Source organism: Triplophysa dalaica, chromosome 15 (assembly GCF_015846415.1).
Source record: "Triplophysa dalaica isolate WHDGS20190420 chromosome 15, ASM1584641v1, whole genome shotgun sequence".
Classification (NCBI taxonomy): domain Eukaryota; kingdom Metazoa; phylum Chordata; class Actinopteri; order Cypriniformes; family Nemacheilidae; genus Triplophysa; species Triplophysa dalaica.
The window spans coordinates 9,999,242-10,024,678 of record NC_079556.1 but is presented as its reverse complement, the minus strand read 5'-3'; the positions used below and the strand labels follow the sequence as shown (position 1 = coordinate 10,024,678).

The 25,437-nt window shown below is 38.9% G+C and overlaps 1 protein-coding gene across 12 annotated transcripts in view; it reads left to right on the top strand.

Annotated features, from left to right (window-relative positions):
* The window catches only part of esrrga (estrogen-related receptor gamma a), a 144,394-nt gene that overhangs the window by 65,904 nt on the left and 53,053 nt on the right, over nt 1–25,437 (top strand). For 2 of the 12 annotated variants that reach the window (XM_056768321.1, XM_056768320.1), the window contains exons 1-2: nt 10,083–10,288; nt 18,862–18,990. The exons of 4 other annotated variants lie outside the window; for them this stretch is intronic. In XM_056768321.1, the coding sequence (XP_056624299.1) occupies nt 10,233–10,288; nt 18,862–18,990 (185 nt within the window). In that variant the 5' untranslated portion in view covers nt 10,083–10,232. Of the gene's footprint in view, nt 1–4,620; nt 4,713–10,082; nt 10,293–18,861; nt 18,991–25,437 lie in introns of those variants that run through there. 6 more of the 12 variants (XM_056768323.1, XM_056768324.1, XM_056768322.1 and 3 more) reach the window with 5 other exon arrangements.

Here is a 25,437-nt window from a genome sequence, read left to right as displayed (position 1 = left end):
TCGACAAAGTGTGTGCGCGCTACAGAATCCCACCAAAGAGGTTCTGGTTTAGTGTGTGGTGGGGGTCCCATCGCTCAAGAGTACCGGCTTGTAGTCGTCCAAACCTCTTTGTCAGTGTTTGGTATTGGTCGGGACTCTGATACGGATGTACACTAGTGGAGGGTGGAGTGTTCCATACGGGGGGGACTTTTATTTTATAAAAGAGTTTCTGTAATATTTACTCAGCTTTCCTTCCTTATATCTAAAGTGTAATTTGTGCATAACCAGCATCAGTATCGAAATCTGTATAAATGTCTTTGTAACCAAACAGTTGTTCACTACCATTGACTATCATAGAAAAAAGGACAATGTCAGTCAAAAGTTCTTCAGAACTGTTTGCTTTCCTATATCCTTTAAATTATCGTCTTTTGTGTGACACAGGAAAAAGCAATTTACAAAGATTATTTTCCTACTATGGTAGTCAATGGTGGCCAAGAACTGTTTGGTAGCAGCCATTCTTCCAAATATCTTTCTCTGTTCATCAGAGCAAAGGAATTTATACAGATTTAGAACAACTTGAGGGTGAGGAAATAAAGAAAGAATTCTCATTTTTGGGTGAACTGGTCATTTAGGATGCATTTGAGAATACAATATTTTATCAGTAAAATAGATTTTTGATTTGTGGTGTTAAAGTCCCAGTGAAAATAAAAAATCGTATTTTATCATGAAATAATGCAGCGTTCATTGTAAACATTGGAGCTTACCAATGTGAGTCATTCTTTTTTATTTTATTTATGTGCCCTCATAATCTCCAGTAAAAATCTGCACTTAAGCCCTCTAGTTTCTATTGATCTCAAAAGATGTATATGAGACGCATAGGGCTGAGCATACGTTAACTCCTCCCCTTCAACTTTCAGTCTGCTCCCAGTTCCATTTCAAAATGCAACGGGTGTTGTCATACATCCAATCAAATCCCAGTGAAAAAAACAAGCCACGTCCACTATTCTTTCCTCATTCGAAATTCAGTTTCACAGAAAATGTGTTTTTACAAAAAAAAGATGTTTTAAGTGCATAAAAGCACATTAATATAATAATGAAGGGATTTAAAATATTAATTTTGATGTCATTTAACTTTTGACAACAAACGTAAAGATACTTAGAATTACTTTACATTTTAACAGAGGTGGCGATAGAGAGTTAAAAGTTACTGTTGCAATCTGTATGAACATATTACACAATCATCAAGAAATGGTCCAGTATCTTTTCAGAAAGATTTTTGTTGCATTTCTATGTTTAACCTGTCAGAAGTTGTTGCTTTTCTGCAATAGACAATCATTTAAGCAGTGTTCTGTTGAAACAGACATTGCCGTCAGCCGGTGACTCTTAATGTGATGTGCTGCGATAATGGTGAAGCTCAGCTGATTCAGCAGAGAATAAGATGCAGGAGTTTAATTTGGCTTTAAGAGATAAGCAGAGAGTAACTGGCTAAGTGTGATATCATATGGAAGCCATATTTGCAGTTTAATGTGTCTGTTGCTCATTCAAAAGGACATTTTGTGTTTTATCCTTATTCCTTATTCATGCTTTAAAGCACTGTGTTGCAGATTAGATGGTTGATATTCTATTTTCCAAGCTTAAATTTCAGGTCCTCTGGGCTGAAAGAAAGAGAAAACGGCATCAAACATGACAAATTATTTTAACCAATTTTTTCAAAAAATAGGCTTGGGAAAAGATTTACACTTAGATATACACTAAATTTAAATTATTGATGTCAGCACTCATCAAAAATGTGACTGGAGCTGTCTGTGTATATTGAGAGTCCCAGTCTCTGATGTCATAACAACAACTGCAGTTTGCTGTAAATGCATGGCATAGTGTGCACCATTAACCTTGTGCATAATTAGCTATTAATCCCTGTTCATCTTTCCACACCTGTCTTCACTTTCTCTTGTTGTCCGCAAATCCCAGTGTCCTACCCCTAATGGAGAAGGACGTCCTGCGGGCCACCCCGCAAAGACTAGCAACTGTGGGTGCCTTTCCTCCAAAGGGCAGAGCTGTGCGGTAACGTAAAGGGAAATCTTCTCTAAAGCCGTGTAGCTTTGAGGAACAGCTGCGGGCAGAAACGCAAGCTTTGTATGGCCTCTGAGGGGCCAAGGGGGTGAGGGACCACTGTCTTGTGCTGAGCCAGGTCAGAGATGAGAAAACAAAGATGGAAAGTCACATGTTTGGCAATGACAGAACAGACAGGTGCTTTATAAGAGATTGAATGATATCGTTGACGTCAGAGTCATTGGAGAGGTTTTCAGATAGAATTATTAAAACCGTCCAGATGACGGATGATGATGTGCAGTGTACAGAATTAATGATTTCCAAGCAGAAAAAAAGCTTGTAGAAATTAAGAATATAGCAGATTTGATCATTTGCTCACCCTTTTGTCATTTCAAACCTGTATGATTTCTTTCTTCCGCAGAACACAAAAAGGAAGATATTTTGAAGAATGCTGGTAACCGGATAGCACTGGCACCTGTCAACTTCTATCGTATGAACAAAAAAGCAATGTAAGTGAATGGGTGCCAGTTAGCAACATTCTTCTTTTGTGTTCTGCAGACAAAAAAAGTCATAATGGTTTGAAATGACAAAAGGTGAGTAAATTATGACGGAATTATTTTTGGGTGAACATCAATTTGAGATACAGTGTAGACTTTTCTGATTATAGTTTTAGCTAAAGGTATCATAAGCTTAGCTAGTAAACCCAACATTTGATTCTCTCTAGAAAGAGTTACTTTTCTGAAAGAAATGTGAGGAACAAAATTGTTGTGATGACACGCACCCACAATATGGCAAAAATTGATTTTAGATGATAAAATACACTGTATCCAGTTTATTTGCACTTTACATTGTCTTCTTCAGAATATGTGCAGTTTATGGCGTTGACATACACTAAACGCCTCTTTACCTGTTGAGACCAGATGGTTTGGAATCTCTAGGACAATATAACACCCAGCCTGCGGTGTGGTACTGAACAACTTTGGCGAGAGGACGTCTGGCATGAGCAACACTAGATGAGAGTGGTGTGGTTAAACAGGCCATGTTGACGTGATGGCAGCTGTCCATTCAGAGCAGGGCCTGAGAGAACAAGACCACGGGCTTGCAAAAAAGACACATTTTGATATTTATTTCAATATTTGATAAGTTCCTCTAACCACCATATTGCAACTTATTTTTCGTCCAGTTTAGACCTTACTTGCATTTTTAAATGTAACCTACCTCCCTTATTATATTAACATATTGCCCAAGTATATAATAATAATACATATCAGAAGTGTTTAATCAACTTTGTTTCAGTGCACTAATAAGCCTCTGAGACAGCAACATTTTATGTTCATGTTTACTTAAAGGCGGGTTGGTAGATTTGGAAAGGTGCTAACTTTAGCCTGCTAGAACAGAAATTATAATTCCACCCTCTATGCGATTCCCCGTCCAAAGCCACGCCTCCTCCAAACACATGAATGTATTTTGTAAATCCACGTAACAAATTACAAACTAAATCCATTCAATTCTTCTCAAAGCATGTCCAAAAGAAAGAAAGCAACCATGGTAACGTCTTTCAGAGTCTTTGCCTGCCGAAGCTTTCTCCATCGTGTAAAAGCCGAACTGATGTTAATTCCTCGTTTTTTCGTCACTGCTTTTTCAAAAACGGACTTTTGTTTTGTAGATTTACTTGTTGTCGGTTCTGCGGGAAAATTTTAATTGTTGCTGATTGTCCGCCATTCTCCTTATATTGACACAGCAGACTTGAGCGTGTTGATGCTTATGATGTCTGCCTGAGCAGGTTGCACAGTGGCCTTCAAAATACGTTGGCTGAAAAAGTACACATGACCAGTCACAGCGTTCGGGCAGAACGTTTTGATTGGGCGAACGTTTTTTTGATGTTACGCCTTTCACAGAGGATATATAATTGTAAAAATATTATTTGACCACTACATTTTTTCATCAGTATCACGATGTAAAGAAATTTCCAACCAGCATGACAAAAAATATTTCTGGACATGATCACCCACCCTGCCTTTAAGCTTATCTCACGTTGCTACACTACAAATAGGTCTTCAGGTATGACCATTGCTTCATACATCGTCCAGACTCTGTATCTGATCAAATTATATCAATTATGGAGCGCTGCTGTGTTTGAAGATAAACGTGATTCTGGCGACTGACAGGGTGGGTGTAGTTTGCCATAGCTATCAGAGGTGTTAAGTCTTAATTGCATCCTTAGATAAAGATTATACGGGTCTCGATCCCTTTCAGACACGGCGAATTGCAAATACATGTGCCTAAAAGGTGCTTTACCGCGCTAATGTGTATGGCCTATAAGAGGTAATTTACTAAGTGTGTTCTTGTGGGTGATGAAGGAATGCCCAGTTCAGATCCATCTAAGAAATAAGTATTCCTCACATTCTAATGAAGTTGGAAACTCTTTTAGTGGATTTGGTTTATTCATCAAACGATAAAATGAAACGGATGATTACCCAGAGAAACTTCAATAAAGATTGCTTATCTATCATTTGTACATTGTACACCAATCATTTCCCAGTCTCCACTGCAGCGATGGTTCTCTTGAAGATCTCTGTGCTCTTTATCCAGGGAGTCCTGCGTGTAGTTGGACGGCTAAAGAGATTCAGCACAAGAAAGAAGAGGGTGGAAACAGGAAACAGCAGCGGCCGTATCAAAGAGAGGTTAGCAAATGCCGCACGCCAGGCTCTCTGCTGTCCCTGGAGCCCCCGCTAGCCTGTTATCACCCTGCCAAGCAGGGGGGCTTTGAAATTGGCACTTTCCTTCATGTGACAATTGTACCTGCTGATAGACCATTAGATTACTTAGCTATTCACTCATTCGCTACCATAGTAACCTTGTGTCACTTTCCCTTTCATAACAGTGGTTCCATAGAGCCGTTTTATACTCGCCTACCCAAGTATTTTGAAAGTGGTACTGTAGCAGTTGTTTAAAACGACCCCTGGAATTGCCGGTACAATTGCGAACGTGTGTTTGACAGTCTGTGTGTGTGTTTGTCTGCATGTGAATATAAGACAAAGGCTTTGTCAGCCAGGCATCACATTCAACTTAAAAACAGTGCAACATGACATGAGTAAATGAGGATGCATTTTTACTTTTGGATAGGGTTGCAGGATTGGGTGAAAAGAAAATATATATATATTTTATTATAAAAATATCTTCTCCATTTGTCGGATATTATTACTTCTATTACTTACTTTTTTTAATTCACAGTAATCTTACAGAGTGTGTCATTTTTTGTCATATTCATAACTCGTTTCCCTCATTTAAAATAGAAACTTGTGCTTAGACTGATATTTTCTGATGTCTGGACTCTATCATCAGGGATTTAGTAAAATATACATTTCAAGTTTTTAGTGAAAATGACACATCCATAATAATGGCGTTGCCCATTTGCCAACTGGTTGAATTGGTTGAATTGTTAGATTTTATTTATTAAAAACACAAAGAACCCAACAACCATAAGGATGACAAATAAATAGAAATGTTTGTTCAATTCTTTTTTAATTAATGTAGTCATGGCAAAGTAGTGTTCTATAGTGTCAATATTATCCAAATCCTCCCATCCATATTGTTCTATCTTCTGTGTCCTGAACTGCTATTTCTTCTCCACTTGCATGACAAGGCAACTCAGACCACAGCGACAAACATAAATACATCCACTCGGTTACAATGCTGGGATTAAACAACACAGGACAAACACATATTGTAGACTGAGTTCTCATCCAGTCAGGCTGCTCGGCCAGACCACACACATTCACAACACTGACCACAGCACAGCCAGTAGCTCCCTCTGTTGACCACTACTGAACTGCAGGCTGTAGGACTCTCCCAACACACGCCTGCCAACCTGCCTTTGTGTTCCTGTCAAGAAGCAATCCAAGAGCACTGCAGCGCTCTCAAATGACACACGCATACACAAACTTCTTAGTCTGTTCTCACTCGCAACAGACTTCACGTTTTAAATATCCAAGAATGAGCTTTAAAGAAACAGAAACAGATAATGGAAGATATATTTGTGGAGCATTTTTGCTTGGTTATGTCTAAATGTAATTGTGTTTGCTGAGTAGAATCTCACAGGCGATGTTTTAAAGATTACGTTTTGTGAAAGAAGTGTATTGTTGTGAGACAAGTGACTTTTTATTTGCTTCGTTGGTTTTTAGTGAGCTGATGATATTTTTAAAGATAAATCGTGCAGACATTTGGAAGGTAAACAGCACCTGACTCCCCCCACACTCATGCATTTGTTTTTGTATCTTTGTGGGGACATGCCAAAGACTTTTATTGTTTTTATACAGACCTGATGGTATGTATTTTGTGCCTTACCCTTAAACGTAACACTTACAGAAAACGTTTTGCATTATTGCGTTTTTATATAAGCATTATTTTGTGTGATTATTGACATTTTCGTTTATGGGTACTGCTGGCTTTTCCACACATTGGAGGCTACACTCGTACCCACATACATATTTTCATCTTTTTTTAAGTACATATTCTATTCTGCATAATTGTTTTTATCCACCTTTATTTAAAATAAACAGCTATTTTTTAAAACGATAATTTTTTGGGTGAATCTGTTAAATTTAGAACCATCTGCATATATTTCCGTTTGCTTCCTGAGAGAGAGCGCCCTGCGCACAGCCAAGGAGCTTTCACTTTGAGACGCCCCGTGCTGACCCGAGCGGCTACAAATAAGCACCCTGGCTCTTGAATTTATTAGAGCCCAATTTTTGACAAGTTGATTTTAAACAACTTCAGCAGCGGGTGCATTGACTGTATTCTCGACGGCCGGCCGGCTGACATGTGACCTATGTGAACTTGCCCTCCCCTATTGACTGCCGTGATTGATGCTCCACCGAGCTAGCCCTGATAATTCTTAGCCGCATGTCAACAGCCAGTGACCAAAAGGGTCATCCCTGTCTTTAACATTTCACACACACAAATAAAAAACACACAAGCCGTCCAAAAGAGCCTCGCACCTACGTACACGTGCAAAAAAACGTCTGTATTCTTTTCAAATCCATTTTGAGGCTCAGCATATCATCCTTGCTAGCTTCTAATGTGTTTTGTTTTTACGTCTTTAAGCTCGTCTTTGAATACGCTGGCTCGTGAACTGAATGCTTCCAGGTCTCTTGTGGGAGAACGGGATTGGGTTTGGAAGCCAGACGCAGCTCGCTGTAAAAAAACGCACACCCTCAGAACAATGAAGGAGAGGCGCTGTGCAAAAACTGCTAATGAAAATGATGGGCAGCTATTGACACGTATCGACAGTCGCTGCAATGAGCACCGACTAGTCGTGCATACTTAAGTTCAGATGTATTCAGCGGGGCAGCAGGGATTAAAGGCTGTTAATGACAGCGTGTAGCAGAGAAGCCAGGCTCGATTCTGCCTCTGTGCGGTTTTTATGAATAACTTTACGGTGCTATAATGCTACACAATACTATTGTGTTAAAACTTCACAGCGTTAGCGTGTGACTATCTCAAGCGTCACAAGTGTTTTCATACACTTGAATAGTTTTTGTTCATAATATTTGGATTGCTGTGAAAGAGGTCCTGGGGTCTGTCTTCCCCCACGTATTTAGGGGGCCACGGACCTTAGTCACCAAAAATATGGAAATGTGACCTAAAGGCGTTGTCTGTCATAGACGGCACGACTGTAAATCAATGAATACATCTGGACAAAACAACACCGCTCTATCATGAAATACAACATATAGCAAACATGTTTCTAAAACTTTGTCTACTTTGTAGTTTGAGAATTTGCTTTGATGTATTGGCTCATGTGTTTCCCACAATGGCTACCCCATTAACACCGGTGTGTCTCTCCAACGGCTCATATTTTCTTTCTTCAGTCTTTACAATTCCTTTCTTAGTCAACGTTTATTTGGACTACGATAAGTAGCTGATCTGTTTTCTGTTAACGCTCAGCATCTGATCTACAGTATGTGGATCTTAATATGAAAAATGTTTGTTAGTCTCGAGGGACCTGCAGGAACACAGGTAGACCTCCTATCTGTATTCAAACAACATGGTTCTGGCTCTTCTCCCCCTCATCCACTTCATTTCTGTTCGTCGCAGTGCAATTAAATCAGTTTCAAATGGCAGTCGGCTGCATATCCTTTTCAGTGCGGCGCTTTGAATCTGCAAGATAGTATTTTTTTAATCATGTGCTTGTTTTTGCAATGCAAAGATTGTTAAAACCCTACATTGTTTAAAAGCAGGGAGAAGCATGAATTAAGAAAATGGAAATTTGGAAGTATGTGCATGGAAGTGTACTGTAAAACACATTGTTATTTTAAAATGCTTTGTTGGACCCGTTGTGTCCTTCAGCAATTTTTTCTGCAAGAATTTTTTGTCTCCGACTTACATTGCTGGAAAGTTTTTTAACTGTATTTCCTTACATTTTCAGGCTATCTGTTATTCAAAGAGAATGACTTGCATTAGGTATATATACGTGCTAAATTAAACTTTTTCATTCTTTGTGCAGTTCAGAAGTAGATCTTATTTCTGTGAAAGATATTAGTTTTCAGTGATTTGTGTATGGCATTGATCTGCGACTCTTTTGTAGATGTGCATCTTTGAGCTGATGTAGCTTGCAAGAGACAATGCACCTGCTGCTTACCTGCACACAGTATGCTTTAATATCTTTAATGCAAATAACTTATTTTATTTTTTAAATATATCAGTTTTTTACAGCTTTAGTTAACGGACAGTGGCAATACCAATAGTTGGACACACATTATGTCTATTTTTATAACTAATATAAAATCTTTAACGTCATGAATTTCTAATTACTGCACTAAAAAAATGCAACTTGCCATTTTTTTGTGATAAATATAAAAAAATCTACGAGACCCCAAGTTTATCTAAGAAAATCGCCATTTGTAAAGACCTGTGAATAGATTTACTTTACTTTCACAAACTGATAGACCCAAAGGCATTTTAAAGAGACGTCGGCCCTTAAAAATCCCGGTAAGTTTGGAATATGAAAGACAGTCAGATGCAATTTCAGTGGCGGCGTGGTGGGGCAGGCACAATGGTTTGCGGGCCGGTGCAGCTCCTGAATTTTCTTATCAGTGGGGAATTGTGTTGTGCTGAGATGCCAGCAATATCTTCCCCGCTGCTGCTGGAAATGCAGCGAGCTGTCGACACGCACGTAAACATACACACATACTTGCGAACTGCACACTGGGATAGACTGAGCAGTCTGGATGCCTCACAAATGTGGCTCAATCATACTAGAACAAAGGGGTGCCTTTGATCTTTTCTCAGCCTTTTCTTGCCGGATCCGTCGGTGATGTTGTCACGGTAGCGTTTGTCCACCACGAACACTCCCTCTCTCCCACATTTGCTCTGATGGGCAGCTGTTGTGATGTTGTGTTGGATTGTTCCTGCTTTACAAAGCACCTTTAGCTAAGTGTTTCATTTGGGGTGGAATCCGTCAACGTCTTTATTTTCAACAAACTTAGTGTCTAACATTATAGAATAATAATCAGACGCAATAAACACTCTGTATCCAATTCTTTAAATTCAAAGTTTGTTATTTGTAATGCCTCAATTTGCACTGTTTTTGTTCTCTATACCCATGTGGAGGAGAAACCAGTGAGCTGGGAAACCCAAAGTGAACGGCACGCACCTTCATTCACAATGTTTGTATCAACAAAGTGAGCAGTTTTATCTCCACACTTGACAGTGCGAGCCGATAAGCATTGCTGAGGGAGAGATGCTGGCTGCTTCTTTAAACCCTCTCTCGCCCCCACTTTCCCTCTCATTACACCACTCCCTCTCTCTCTCTCTCTCTCTCTCGCTCGGTCTTTGTCTTTCCCCTCCCCTTTCCTCCTGCTCCGTCTCTCTGTGGGCACAGGCAGCACCCTTTCTCACTCCAATTGGCTGGGAATCCACCAATCTGGCGTCTGGAAGGGCCACAGGGACTGCATATGCAAAGCCCTTCTTCATATTAATGAGCAGGAATTGTGGCTTTAAGTCCTTGATTAGAAGAGTGCAAGAGCTTTTGGTCCCAACTGGCTGTGCCTATAGGCTGTCACCGGGAGAACGGTCCTGATAATTGCACTGCTCAGTCACGGAAAGGAGAGAGAGAGCCGGAGGAGATACACAGAGAGAGAAAGAGAGAAAAACTTTCATTCCTAGAAGAGCTTTGCTTAAATGATGATCTCAGAGAACACATGGATTCGGTAGAACTTTCTCTTCCCGAGTGTTTTTCCCTACACTCTGAACAACAGTAGGTACATTTTCATTTTTTTCTACTTTTACTCTAGTTGTGTTTTTGTGTGTGACAAGACAGTTTGTTATTAGTTCCTATGCTGGCACTGGGTTTGTGTGTATATAGGTGCATGTGATAGTCCTTCATTGTAAATCCGGACGGCACTTGCATGTCAAGGTTGTTTTCGCTGTCAGGTAGCGTCGGGACGGCGAGCGCGTCTATGTGTGTGCGTCGTGCCGGCACGGTCCTACGGTACAGGCGCACTTGTGACTGTAGCTGCTTGCTCTAACTGCTGGCTTATCCGCTGACAGAATTACAGCGATCTGTGTTCAAACAAGCCGCGTGACAGTGCCGAGCGTGTTTTGTGTAAATGATTAGGAAGAGTGTCAGGCAGAAAATGACATGAAAGAGAATGTCGGGGGAGGAGAGCGATACAGAGGAGAAAACAGGCTTAGGTGGCAGGAGAGCTGGAAGCACCGAAGCGGTCACACAGCATGTGGCCGCCTAAATGTATTAAAGCTCGGGGAGAGAGTGGGGGGATATAGATGAGGGGCACAAGCCAGAGAGAAGAGGGTCCGGAGCCCGGCAGAGAACTGCTCTCTTAGGTTCATATTTATCTCTGTCCCGCTCACTTTTGTCAGCACAGAGCGCATGAATCCTTAATACAAACATTGGGCTGACAGATTTATATAGTTCAATTTGTTCTGTTTATTTTGTGTAGTGTATATGTAAAATCATTAAGAAAGATAAAATAATGTTAATGTGATAAATAAATTAAAAACAAATTACTGCACAAGCAATTTTTAAAAGTACATTAAAGTAGGTCTCTAGTGAACAACGGTGCAATATTTTGTCAATTTTCATTCTTTCAGTTTGACATAATATTACAGTATTGTGCATTGTCACAAGTGCGATTAAAGAAACTACCAAAAGAAATATTAGAAAAGCTTCATTGGTAAGTGGGAAATAAAGCGAGAGAGCGGTCAGAAAGATCAGAAACATGTTACCACCCTGTCTCCAAAACCATATAAATATATCCAAGACACAAGAGACCCACCACGTGTGTCTGAAAGCTTCTTCACACCAGTCGTTTTTGTCAGCTGAAAAAGTTCATAAAAATAGTCAAACAAATAAATCACAAAATAAATCTAGTGAATGTGGACCATGGTGTGTCGAGTAAAGCGCTGAATGCGGTGATGTGAATGTGTTGGCAGCACACCTTGTATAGGATCATTAGGTTGACTGGATTATTCAGAGTCATAAAAGGAAATTTGGAGATAAGATGTTCATCACAGCCTTTTACCCATTTGATGCTCGCTCGCTTTTTGATCTTTATTTTAACACAAATTGACTACTGAGATTCTAATTAGTATATTAATGATGGTAATAACAACAAGTGCTGGTTTAGCTATTATCATAATTACTGACTCTCACCGCCTGCATGTAGATTTACATCTGCATGCTTGTTTTAATATTTACATTCATGCTTGGAGTTATCATCATTAAGCGTGTGAGTTTTTGGTTCATTCTAATTATGGAACCCTTAAATATTTAGAAATGCGATTTTGTTTGTGTTTTGATTTCTTTTTTTAGTATTTGTTTCAAATTAATTTTTCGTTTCGTTGAAAAGGATTTCAATAAACAATTCTGTTTTCGAAAAAAAAGATAGAAATACATATTTTAAAGGCATTTTAGTTTTTATTGAAAACAGTAAGGAGTTTTCATGTGTCTGGTGTACATCTGAATCTACCATTGGCGTTTTACAAATTCATGAGCACACACTCGACTCAATTTCCATTTTTACGTGAAGAAATTCAGGAGAAGCTTCTCTAAAGATTACGACAAATAACACGCTTTTTATTCACAATTCTTCACCTTTGAAATTTTTACTTGAATACTTTTTATTTAAATACAGTTATTTCTGTAACATATCTCTAAAAAGAAGTAATTATGAAGCAAAAAGGAAAAGAAGAAAATTAAAGAAAGCTCAATGCCTGACATTTTTTTCATTTTACCAGAAGCATGTAGTCAGCTTATAAGAGCAATAGACTGTGAATGTCCACTGGAAGCGCGGGTGTCAAGTGTGTAAAATCACTGCTGGACAATGCAGTAGGCTGAATGGTTCTGGGTAGAATGGTCCAGAGGTGTGCGAGTGTCTATTCATGCATGTTAAACCTTTTGTCGCTTCATGGATGATTTTAAAACACTGAAACCCCCCTGTGGCCCTTGAAGAAAACTTGATTTTTTGTACGTTTTCCTCACAATCCGTTCTCTCTTGTTTCTCTCCTTCTCTTTTATGTGAGAACTATAAAAGCCCCAGAGGCTGGGATCAAGAGGAATAAAGAGAGATTGTGTAAATTAAATACCATTTAATCTCCTTATAAAATCATTTACTTAATTCATCTGTCAAATTATGTCAATATGCACAGCACAGATTTATTTATTCTGCCATGTGTGGTTTGTGTGGGCACGCGCGTGCATGTGTGTGTGTGTAGGCCGTTGCCAATCAGTCTTGATTTGGCTCTATCCCATTCCCCCGTGAAAGGTGTCGTTGCTTGTCCTACATGGCTTTCTCTTTCTGTGGCCCCTTGTCGATTACTGTCTGGACACTCTTTGTCTTTACGCTGTCCTTCTTATTGGAGACACAGCTTTGCCACTTCCCCTTATTTGAAGGGGTCTGAGGCATTCCAAGGGTAATTAACTCCAGTTAAAAGAGCCCCCCCTCGGGCACCGGACCCCTCCACCAGCCTGTCTTTCAGGAGAAAATAGTGGCCAGAGGGAGGCCGTTAGAAAAAAGGGAAGCTATATTTTTGTCCTTTTGTTCAAAAGTGCAATAAGTGGCCCGTCAGACGGACACACACACAGACATGTGAAACCATCACAGAACAGTAGCAGGCACATGAAAACACACGCACACACACAGCGTGGGGGCCGACGCTGCCTGATGATGCAGTTGTCAATTTGTGTGATTTATGCATCAATCCATCAGGATTTTTTACCAGTGCGGCAAATTTTTACGAGAAGTTGAATAAGGGTTTTAAGAGGGCCCAGGCCAGCTGAGCCTCACATGCGTCAAAAAACGGCCCACCACCTTTAACAATTGAACCCCGGCACATCACTGCGTCTGTTTCAGAGAATATGCTTTTAATCTCCCAAATTTAATTTTCTCGTTATCGTGGACTCTCGACCTCCCTGCGTTTACCCTTTGCTCTTCTCTTTATTTTGCGGATGATTTGGCCTGCTACCGCTGCAGAGAGACAGAACAGGCGCAGGGAGACTGAGAGCTAGTGGGATACAGTTACAGCAGGTCAATAGGGACTCTGGTCACTCCAGAAGCAGGCGGGTCCACGAGGGCTAGATAAGGGTAAAAATAGTGCTTTTAGCCACTGCGTGTTCCACTGGCTCCCAACTGACTTACCGTTTGTCTCTCTGCCTGTGAATGGCTTTTCTGATTCTTTTGCCACTTCCTGTTGATGCATATAGTTGTTGTTTTTACAGCAAAAGATGCATAGCTGTGTAAAACAGCTGAGGGAGAAATGAATGTGTTGTTTTATTTATTTTTTAAATGTGAATGTAGATTAGGGAAGAATGTCAGCGATGGTTTATGAAATCATGATTATAATAAGTGTATTGTCTTAAAATATCATAAATATTTGGACTGCATTTAACACAGGCAAATGGACAGTAGCGTTTTTGCAACGTTGTTGTATAGAAGTGCTTCGCATATATGCGTAAATGAACGGATGCATGTTTGTTTTAAGATTTTTTGATTCTTCCATCATTTTCAGAACAGGTGAGGTTTCTTCAGCAGGGATAGAGCTCCAGTGGTGTGTATCTGGACTGATTTTTTCAATGTCTTTTAGCTTCATTGGTCTTCAATGAAATTGTAAAATTGCAATGGCCTTGTAGCACAGAAAGGGAAATGAATCGACAGGCTGGGTGATGGCTGACAGTGAAATATTTCTTTTCGCTTTCTCTGTCATACATCATGTATGTGTGCGAGTGTGTGTGGTGAGATCAGTATGATGTCCAAATCTGTTCTTTCTCCTGCAGTCAGCTGTAGATCAGAGAAGCTTTGAGACGATTTTTGTAAAGTGTAACATTTATTTCCGACTTTTCTGACCATTTTGCTTCTTTATTTCTAAGATTTTAAAACGCATGGATTAGTTTTAGTGCATGCGTGTATTCAGGATATTTAGAGAAGCGTTATTTTTTTGAATATGGATTGTTGAAATCCAGTTTCGTTACTATCGAGCAAACGTTTTCATTTCGCAGAATTATTTGTAAGGCACTTTAGAAATCCTTTAAGGTTACAAACACATCTATTTACATAGATGTATGTGTGAACGCCCTCAGGTAATTGTTTTCTCCCACTTCACAAAATAAACCACAATGATATGTGATTTCTCTATTCTTGCTGCGCTAAAACTCAAATCTTTTTTAATAAAATACATACTGTAAACAGGCTTGAGTTGGAGATTTATTTACATCTTCTCTTTCCTTGACTTCATAAAATCACTTAAAAATGTGGCTGGGTAGAAATGTTTGTAAACATGAGCTCCGTCTAGACTGTAAAATTCTTGCACACATAGTTAATTCAGACTAATGTTATTTCCGACCTGCTGTAGATTATCAAAGCTACCCTGATGGAAGGCTTTTGAACAAATCTGCTTATGTGGGGTAATTATTACGGATGTACCTGGCTGAAGCCTATGGCACGATGTGAACTCGGTCGGGGTTATAGGAGCGCGGTTGCATCACATGCTCTGATATCAAAGCGCATCTCTGTAGCGAATATAACGAGATCGGAAAGTGTGCGTTCACGTCAGGCTGGTAGCCTACATTTGTGCTTTATAGTTTCTCTTTCGTCTGTTCCCTGCCGTCCCGGCCCCTGTTGCGCTGCGGAATAGTTACATTCCCGTAGAGATCCGTGTGCTTTCAGGCTGGAGCGCCCGCACGCGTCCCGTAATATTAAAGCTGACAGTCCATCTGCCGCGTGGCCAGGCTCGCTGAGGCCCGCGTTTAATTCCACCTGTCCAGTTCGCCGGCCTTCAAACCCCCAAGGTTAAATCACGTGATTGTCGATGAACAATAACTACTTACCGACATGAACTAAAGCCACCGCGATGCGAATGCTTATTTTGACTTTAATTGAGTAGTCGCGCGCGCGTTGTATTCATGTTATCTTTTGTGTCATTCGCTTGCGTGTCATGCACGCGTTTGAGCTGGTTGCAGGACTGTCCTATACCGGTAATTATCTGGCTATGAGGAACCGGGTTGCACGAGCTGTCAGAAGGGAGAGAGAGAGCGACAGAGAGACATAGGAATGGCATTTACTGTGCATGGGGTGGTCGTTCCTGCATAAGGAAGAAAGGCACCTGTCTAATCAATCAAGCCCCCGCTATTCACAGATGGAATAGCAACACATGAGTGAGTCGCAGAGCATGGCCACGACAAACACACACACACACACACACACACACACTTGGCTTAATTCAGCTCATTGTCCTTAATCCTTGTCCGCATGGATGCAGTAGTACTTAGTCGTTTTGACAGTTGCGTGAAATGGGCTCAGGTACATCCCTATAGATTCATTCTCTCAACTAGAACTGCCATTTTCTCCCATTGATCACAAGTGACAATTCATTTTAGCTGTTATTCTTTCGTTTTTTTCATTTAAACAACATTTGAATTTAGAAGTGTATTTTATTTTATATTTGTTTTATTATAAATTATAACAATTATTATACAATATATGTATTAATTATATTATTATTTAATAGCAGTATTATTACAAAATAAACAGTACCTTCCTATTTATATTTTGATTAAAGCTATGTCAGTTTATTGCTATATATTAATGTATGTGTAATTTCAAATATATTATTATTTTTATATTACATAAATTATTATTATTAATATTAAATAGATGCTTTTTAAAAAATATATGTATATGGAATATTGTCTAAACAAGATTTGAACCACAAAATATCCAGCAGTCCTGCCCTAATTCATTTCCTTAAATTTGAATAAACTATTTTACTGTACATACTCAGACACCAATATTACCATGTTATTTACATAGGTCTGTCACAAATCTTCTCCTAATATAACAACTTCACTTAAACCCTCCTGGTGAAATCCATCCCTTTCTGGACGTATCCAGCGTCTAGAAACGTGACTGAGATGTGTGTGTTTGCATGCACTTGTCTTGCATCTTTTTGTGTCGTTTCTTTACTTTTATTTTAAGTATATTTTTATTTAGGATCTCACATTTACTAAAGATTAAATAATGCATATTTTTAAAATGTGAAATACTATGGCTTTTATGTCATTTTCATCGTCATTTGCTGATGATGTAATGTCTTGTTTTGTACAACACAACCTCTCAGCAAATCGATCAGAAATATTTTTGCTCTTCCTAAAAAAACAATTTGGTTGTTAGTGACTGATATTTAATGTGGCTGGCATCGGGAGTCCAGCAGTGTGTGTTTGTGCGTAAAGTCACGTTAAAGAGAGTTGAGAGGAACAGGAGTGTATCAGGCCGTGTGTGATGCTGGAGCTTATCGATTCTGCTGCTCGCTCGGCCGGAACTAAAGCCAACACATTACGTGTGTGTGTGTTGCTTTTTTCCACTAAGCCCTGACTGGCTCACCAGCCTCTTCACACACGCACACACACTGAACACGCTGTTCCTCCCACTGTTTGTGAGGTAAACACTCTCCTGAGTGCAGCGCTCCCGATTTAACTCTATACATTAGCAATGATTGCAACAAAATGATTTCTCAATTAAATGGATTGCTGACACTGATTCATGTTTTCTTAAAATAATGAATTATTACCTCACATTTGTGTGTGCATGGTGTGATTGTTGTTTTGTTGCTTTCATGCTCTGTAAATTGGTTTTGGTTATTGAGTAACTGAGCCTTTAATTCCAGTGCAGATATTGCAACGTTGACAAGAATATCTAAACTTTATATTTCAAGATCGAATGCACTATGTTGATCACAGTGTCTAGACGCAGAAGACAGAAGAAAAGACAGATTGAGAGAAAGTGTCTTTCGAGTTCTCACATACAGACGTTGAAGCACAGCATTAGTTGAGTGATTAGTTTCATCAGTCCGAATGCGGGGACAGTTGGGGGTTGTGCGGCTCTAATGACATTGAACGTGTTTGCTGAGTTGGAACGGAGATGGAGAATTAGGAAGCCTGCTCTGTTAATTAGAGACTCACACACTTAGCCGCACTGCCTGTGGCTCGTACCACTTCACTTCCTCCACAGACGGGCTTTGCTCTCCTGTGCTTTAACTTTATTGTACGAAGTATGAGTTCGAATCTTCAAAGATGAGCGTTGGAAAATCAGCCTAGAGGAGTTTTCATCTTTGATGTAGAGGCGGTTGTTTTCAACTAGAATCTTAAGCTTTTGTTGAAGCACACAGACGGTTTTTCTAAAGGCACTTTTGGTGGCCTCAATTAATTTCCATAAGTTTGTGTAAAAATTTAGCTGCGCTAACACAAAGCCGAGGGTCATTACCATTTGTTTTACATACAGTAAGCCCACAACAGACATTCTCCAGGAACATCTGCGCATTGTCTAAGTTTTCTTTTGTTTGCTTCTGGGAACATTTCATGTTTTTTATAGGTATGGCGTGAGAACATGCAGAACTGCAATGGAAGAGTTTGCTTTAAAATTTAGACTTTAACCTACTTTCTGCGATCCGTAATATTGAAGTATGTAGTGTGATCATGAGTTCCGAAGTTGTAATGCAATGTATTTGTTTTCCTTTCAGAAACAACATTATTAAATACCAGACATGTTCTATTAACTCAGTTTGTACTTTGTGGTTAAACGGAGGGATGAAGCTATTTTTGAGTAAGTGAGATAAACGTATTCACAGAATTTGGGGCCAAAATAGTTGCATGTTAAATCAATGTTAATTTACTATTTATACATCTTTATCAAGGCGGTCTTTGGGACCCAAACATAAAAAGACAGAACATGTTGGTATTTTTTATTTGTACTCTAGGAATCTTCCTTTGCCCTTGAGTCACTACTAAACTAAATGCCGGAATTTGGCAAATAAACTCTCCTTCTGCCCGTGCAGGCATGACGTCAAACCATTTCCCATACAATGTTTTTTATATGATGATTTCTCACCCTGTTCTCACCCCTCTGATTCTGAGTGTCCTGTAAAGCCGCAGGCTCTCCCGCCCTGATGTGCAGGGGCCACGGGTGTGCGGCCATCGCCCTGAATTGCCCTTTTATCTACAGCCACATCAGACTTGTTAAACCTGTGGTCGGTAAAATGATGAGCCTTTGCATTAAAAACGTCAAGGCAGGTTTCAATTAATGCCTGGCATTAACAAGAGTCCAGCTTTAGCCGCTACCTATTTTCAACGTAGAAACACAGTTAAAACGGTTCCATGAAAGAATGCCGGTTAGAAAAAGAATGAATATTTTCTGTCACGGTGTGCCGAGCTGCGTCACTGTCTGTCTGCAGCTAATGGCTCATTGGTCTTTATCAGAATTCCTCAGTCCAACTCTCTGACCCTCGTTTTTATTCCTTCTTTTGCTCTCCCCTTTGTTGTAGAATGAATTTATCAAAGGCCCAAGTTAATAGCGAAGATAAGTACGCCAAATGCGGCGCGTGGAGAACACAACAGCAATACGACATCGAAGCCAGTCACATGCGTGATGCACATGCTCTATATAACCAAAGGTAAGAAGAGGACCAAAGACGCATCATCAAAAGCCAAAGTCAATTCTGTTTTCTGTTTTTGTTTTGTTGTGTCCCCACCATTGTGTCTTCATGCTTGCTTTATTGGTTGGTGTATTAGTTTTTGGATGTACTTGTAGTTTTTGTGCGTGTTGTGCAGTAGCAGGGGTTACCTCTGCATGTCGTACACATTGTTCACTGTTTACCTGAGTTCTAGGGTCTTCCATGGGCTAATACAATGCAACCAGACCATATTCATTTGTGCTGCATCTTTCTGTTAATGTGTGTGTGTTAGTGAATAAACATCTGTACATGTTTTTCTGCCTACTGCATGTTTCTGCTTTGGTGCCCCTGGTGCTGTAATGCCTGGAGTCAGAATAGATGGATAGATAGATAGATCTATAGATCTGTAGATAGATAGATAGATAGATAGATAGATAGATAGATAGATAGATAGATAGATAGATATGAAAAGTGTAGGTAGACAGGAAAAGTTTATGGGTATAGGTGGCGGAGGTTGACGTTCTCGCCCCCTCCAGATGCATAGGAATGTGTTAAATGCTTCAAGGATTCCGATTAGCATATAAATTTAGATGTATGAAGATCATTGCTCCGATCACGAGTCAGTGAGTTTTATCTAGATTTAGTGGGGGCTGATTTGCGTATAAAATACAGCCAGATGTGACCAGTTAAGAGTCCACGCAAGGCCCTTCTCTCTCGCTCTCTCTGTCACTACCACTCTCTCTCTCTCAGGCTATCTTCTGTAAAATGTCTTTGTTTGACTGTTGTAATTTCAGGTCATTTATGGTTATTACTTTAGAGGTTATAGAAGGGTCAGAGAGGAAAGTGCCTTCAGGTCTGTGATTTATTTTCAGATAGTACTTTTTATTTGCTTTTAGATGTATAAGGTCATTCGGTAATATTCATATTTGTTTTCTCTTTCTTAGCATTTTTTTCTGTTTTTGTAAGTATAAATGTGGAATTAAAGTCATCGTTGTGATATATTGTGAGAAGATGAATTGTTTCGTATTGTTATTTAGTGGATGCACGTGTTATAGTTGTAGATGTGCCAAGCGCAAGGCATTATTTCTAAATAGGCAACAACTTCAATGTTAAGCGTATTGTCAACTTTCTCCTTGTTGAACATCATCATCTGCTGATGTTCAAGGAGTTCATATACACCCTTCATACTACATCAACAAGATATTTTGGAGAACAGTGCGACTGTGCTTTGACGGGCATAAGGATTGGATTTGGGACAGGTTAGTCGGGGTCAAACCACTTAGGCTACATTCGCATGCAAGAAGTCTTCTCTCTAAGCCAATCAGCATCTCGCTACTGGCATATAGTCGGACTTTGAGGCTGTCGATGGACAGTGCTGCCAGGTACTTGGTATTACGCCATGGACCTGAAATGAGAACATGGCTCTCAGCATGAACATTTACAACAATTCATATTTAGTTGCTGTATACAGTAGTTATGATAGAGACGGCTAGTTTGTCAGTAGTGTAAATTCTGTGTAAGATACATTTACTAGGTTAAACAGAGTGGAAGGCAAAAAAAGCTCTGACCAGAGCCATATGTCAAACACATATTTACACACACTCTCTCTGAACAGTGTAGGTTGTTACACTAACAGCTGTGTCGGTAGATTTGAAGTCAGTCATGCATAGACACACATGTAAGCCTGCATGCACATACGCACATACACATTCATGCAGTCATACATCCACCTTCAACACTTACACACACATCAAATGCACACACTTATTTTCCACTGATAACTCTCATCTCAGAGCAGAGCAATGGAGACTGAAGCCTGGTCCTGGGGTCAGGGGGAAAACCTCTCCATCTGCCGGTGAGCTGTTACCCAGATGCAAGCCATTTCCCAGATAAACGAAATCAACTGATTTAGCTCCTCTGCCTCCAGAGGCACTGTTTTATTTATATGATCAAATGCTCTGAAAATGATTAATTTGTCAAGGGAACGGCTTGTTACTGTAAATTTAGCAGGTTGTGTAATAAACTAGATTGCCTTAAACGCAGATGGGAAATGAAGGGCTTTTGAGTGCAGCGAGGAGGGGGGGATTGGATTGAATTGCGGTTTATAATGGAGGATTATTAGACAGAGATGTTTTATATAGTAATATTAATAGTTAAAAAAATTTAGAGTCTCGGGGCCAAATGTAACAGACAGGGGCCACCTGTTGGAAACAGCTGGCACTTGATTTTATTGGAATGTTATTGTGTCTTAGTAAAACATGATAAGTGTGAAATTGCAGAAGGGGAGGAAGTTCAATCTAGTTGATATGAAGTGGAAAACGGTCTGCTATAAAATTTTGTAGTAGGTGCGTTATGCATATGTATTTTTGGCATATTTGATATTTAGTAATTAAAATGTGAATTCATATATAAATCATCTTGAAATTTGATGGTAACAGTCATTATTATATAATAATAATCTAATAATAATAATAGCTTTTATAAGGTAGCATAATATTATTATTATTAATATTATTACTGTAGGTAATTATTATTATTCATATTATTAGTGCTGATGAAAGTTATTGTATTAATTTATTATTTTACGTAATTTATTATAATAAAATTAATTTATTATATTATAATAATCAAAATTACTTGTTATTACTATATAGAATAACTATATGATTAGAATAGTTATATTATCATTATTAATGTCAAAAGAAAAATAGTAAGCAGTTTGGCATTGTTGGTTCTGTCTGGGAAATCAGACCACTGAAGGATAAAAAAGATGTTAAAAAATGATTCGACACTTTACGGCTCCTCTTCCACCCAATGAAAGTCTGCCTTCAGCAAATAAGACAGAGAGAGTAAGAGGGAGACATAGCGTTCTTTCACTCGGGGTTGGGGCACAGGGAGAGTGGCAGGACGGGTATTACAGAGGTAAACCCGATTATGGGCGGAATCTGAATTAGATTTTGTAACAGATGGTGGTGTTGAAAATTTAAGATGCTTTGCGGCAGGGGAAGGCAACAGCAGCTCGGCGCATCTTCGTGCGCGCGGGCGTGATAGACAGCTATAACTCAGGACAATCCCGCCTTGACAGCCAATTTCAAGAATCTGATCTGGTTAAAGACGTGGCTTTCGCCGGTTCACTCGCCAAAAAACAACCACCATTTTTCTCCCTCCCTCTTTTTTCATTCTCGGCACCTCTTTACACGCTTGTCATATTTCCTGGAATAAAATCCTCTTTTACCATCTGTTTAATAGAATGTTTTTTTAATCTCCGTTTTTTTACTCCTGTTATTTTTATTATATTTACGTGCAATTTCATTTCATTGAGACAGCGGCTCATCCTCTCTTATCTCCCCTCGTGTCCCGTAGCAGGTGAATAGATGAACGTTGCGCTCAGACAGGAGTAAAGCACAGATTTTAGGGGCATTGCTGATTGAAAAATGCCAAACGCTTATTTGCTCTGCCCTGTTTTTAGCGCCCTATATCGCTGCTAAAGAAGTAGTCACTCACTCCTACCCGTGATAGAGCCAGAGGATGTGACCGTCTCACAAAATATTAATCACATCAAATTATATTGTCAGTTCTTTTGTATTAATACTGTATAGATGCAAGTCTAGGTCAGTGTGTGTCGTGTCTTGAGAGAAGAACATCTTACCTGTTAAAGCAGAACACTTATCTGCCCGCACAGGAAAATGACCTAAATCATCAAGATTTTCATCTATGAGTGTGCCAGGGACTTTCAAACACACATAGATACACAGACATGATTCTTATCGGGTTTGGACATCTTTACCCTGCACTGTAGTCAGCATGTGCTGATAAAATACAGAACGCCTTTTTGTATTTTTAAATAAAGCTATAAAGATAAAAGACAAACAAGAATATTATTTCTAGTCTTAAATTATTCTTTATTCCCTTTTTAACCCAAAGTACTGTATTGTAAATCCTGATGAATATGTTTTCTTATCTCTATGCATTTAGAACAGTGTCTTTTGCACTTTGCTAAGGGCCACTGGCCCCCTTCTGCTATATTTATTACACAGCACAGCGTTAGCTCCTCATCTCCACTGGCCAGCCGCTGGCATTTTTACAGCAGCTCGCTCCATTGTACAAATGTGTTTTTGCCATTATCACATTGATTGCATGTAATCAGAGGTGTTATTTTGCAGGCGTCCATCGACAATGAAGTGAATTACTACTTTCCAACCCAGTAATGTTATAACAATTGATCTGCCCATACATCCGGAAGAGGCAACCTGTTTCACATGCCTGTATTTCTAAAGCTGGAACAAATGTAATCAGTATCTCCTCTTTATAAAGATAGAAAGCCAGTTTTTATAACATAACTGATATACAATACCATAATTTGGAGTTAATGGGTTTTAAAGTCACTCTAGAAACAACTGTACAGAGTTTGCATTAGGCCTACAAATGAATCAAGCTTTTTAAGTTATTTAAATTACAAGATTTCAGCATAATTAAATGTCAATATTAATATAAAAATGCTTTTAATCTCCCAGTGAAATAAAAAATTACAATGCCTATTTTTACTTGAAATATTGCAGTGTTTAATGTAAATAGTTTCATGTACCCTCATAATCTTTAGTTAAAATCTGAAAATTAACTTCCATCCTGTAGTGATCTATCCATCTTAGATGACGTATGTAAGGCGGCTTGGGCGGAGCAACCGTTAACTACTCCAATTTAACTGTCATTCTGCTGCCAGTTTCATTTCAAAATGCTAGGCTGTTTTTACACATCCAATCAAATCGCAGAGAAATACGAAAGCCATACCCACTATTTTTCTGGTTCAAAAATCCATTTCAGAAAAATACGGAAGTAAAACGATCACAACTTCCGGTTCACGAGCACTGTAATATGTTTTATTTGATGCATTTTATTATTAGCAAATATAAGGGAACAGTTACGTTTTAACACTTCTATTAGCACAAAGGAATGTTTGATATTTAAAAAAATGTGGGAAAGAAACCAGTTTTGGGGCACCATTGACTACAGCAGGAGATTTTTCCAAGTTGTTGTCAATTGTGTCCCAAAACTGTTTGGTTAGAAACTTTCTTCCAGATATATTTATTTTTTTGTGATCAACAGAACAACAACATTTACACTGTCTTTGAACAGCTTAAGTAAATTATTTTTCATTTTTGGTTGAACTGTCCCTGTAAGCGGCGATTCACATTTCGCACCTCAGACCGCATGGAAAATGCGAGCCGCGGCGCTCTGTAAAGTTGAACTATTTCCATCTCGATGCGGCGCATAGAATTTTTTTGATTTTTGAAATGAAATTTTAAAAAACCCCCGCAATATGTGAATAGCCCCTAAGCTGGCATGGACTTCACAAGTTTGTGCAAAATGTAATGATGAACGTTATCCAACCATGTTTTAGATAAAAGTGAATTAAAATATTTTATTAAAATAATAAGTATAAAAAACAGTCAAAACTCCATAACATTTTACTACTCATTCAGCTTAGTAAACCACCAGTAGCTCAGTGGTCCTCATTGGTGACTCTTTTCCAGCACCGTGGAGCCTTTAGCTATATCAGACACACTCGCGATTTCCTGTAGAGAGAAAGAGAGAGAGAGAAAGGGAGAGAGAGAAAACTCTCAGTGGCTGTGGCTTAATGCAATGATTATATGTTTGCCTCTATAGTTGTCAGAGCACTGGATCAAACATTCTAATGACAGCTTGTCATTGCCAAGTGGCTGTGTTTTCCAAAATTGTTTTCCTGCTGATTTGTGACGCTTTGCCTCAGCACATAAAATAAGAGAGCGCAGACAGCTAGAGGAAAAACAAACAGAAAACAATAATCTCTTTGGTCACAGATCCTCTCAGAATTTAAACTTTCAACAATGAAGTGAGCATATAAAAGGTTTAAATATTTGATGTCTAAATAAAATCAGGAATACAATTTCCTCCTAAGATCTATGTAGTACTTACCTGGAAGAGGGCTTTTTGTTTTAATTAACTTATAATAGAAACCAGGTTAAGACAATAATGTTTTTTTGCTGGTCTGGTTTATTTGTACCTGCCAGTGTTATACAAAAAAATATTTTTTATGGAATGTTTTTTTTTGTCTATTATATGGCTTTGTTATGTGCTGATAACTACAAAAAATTGTAGATTTGAATTATATTATATACAGAAATAGATGTACATACTTCTGACCAAGTTGTTAGGTTTATATATGGCAGCTTTCGTATGTTTTTTTCTATTTGTCTGAATCTCAATTAAGATTTTATCTATGCATATTTGTGAACCTAATTTTCTAATCTCATTCATTTTGCTGATCCACAGTGACGCCAGAGGCTGATAAAAGCTGTAACACAGACATTTTTATATTTTCTAGTTTACAAACCCATGAGATTTCTTTAATTCCTCTATATTTCATTTTGAAGACATCACTGACTAACTAGAACCTCAACATGATAAAAC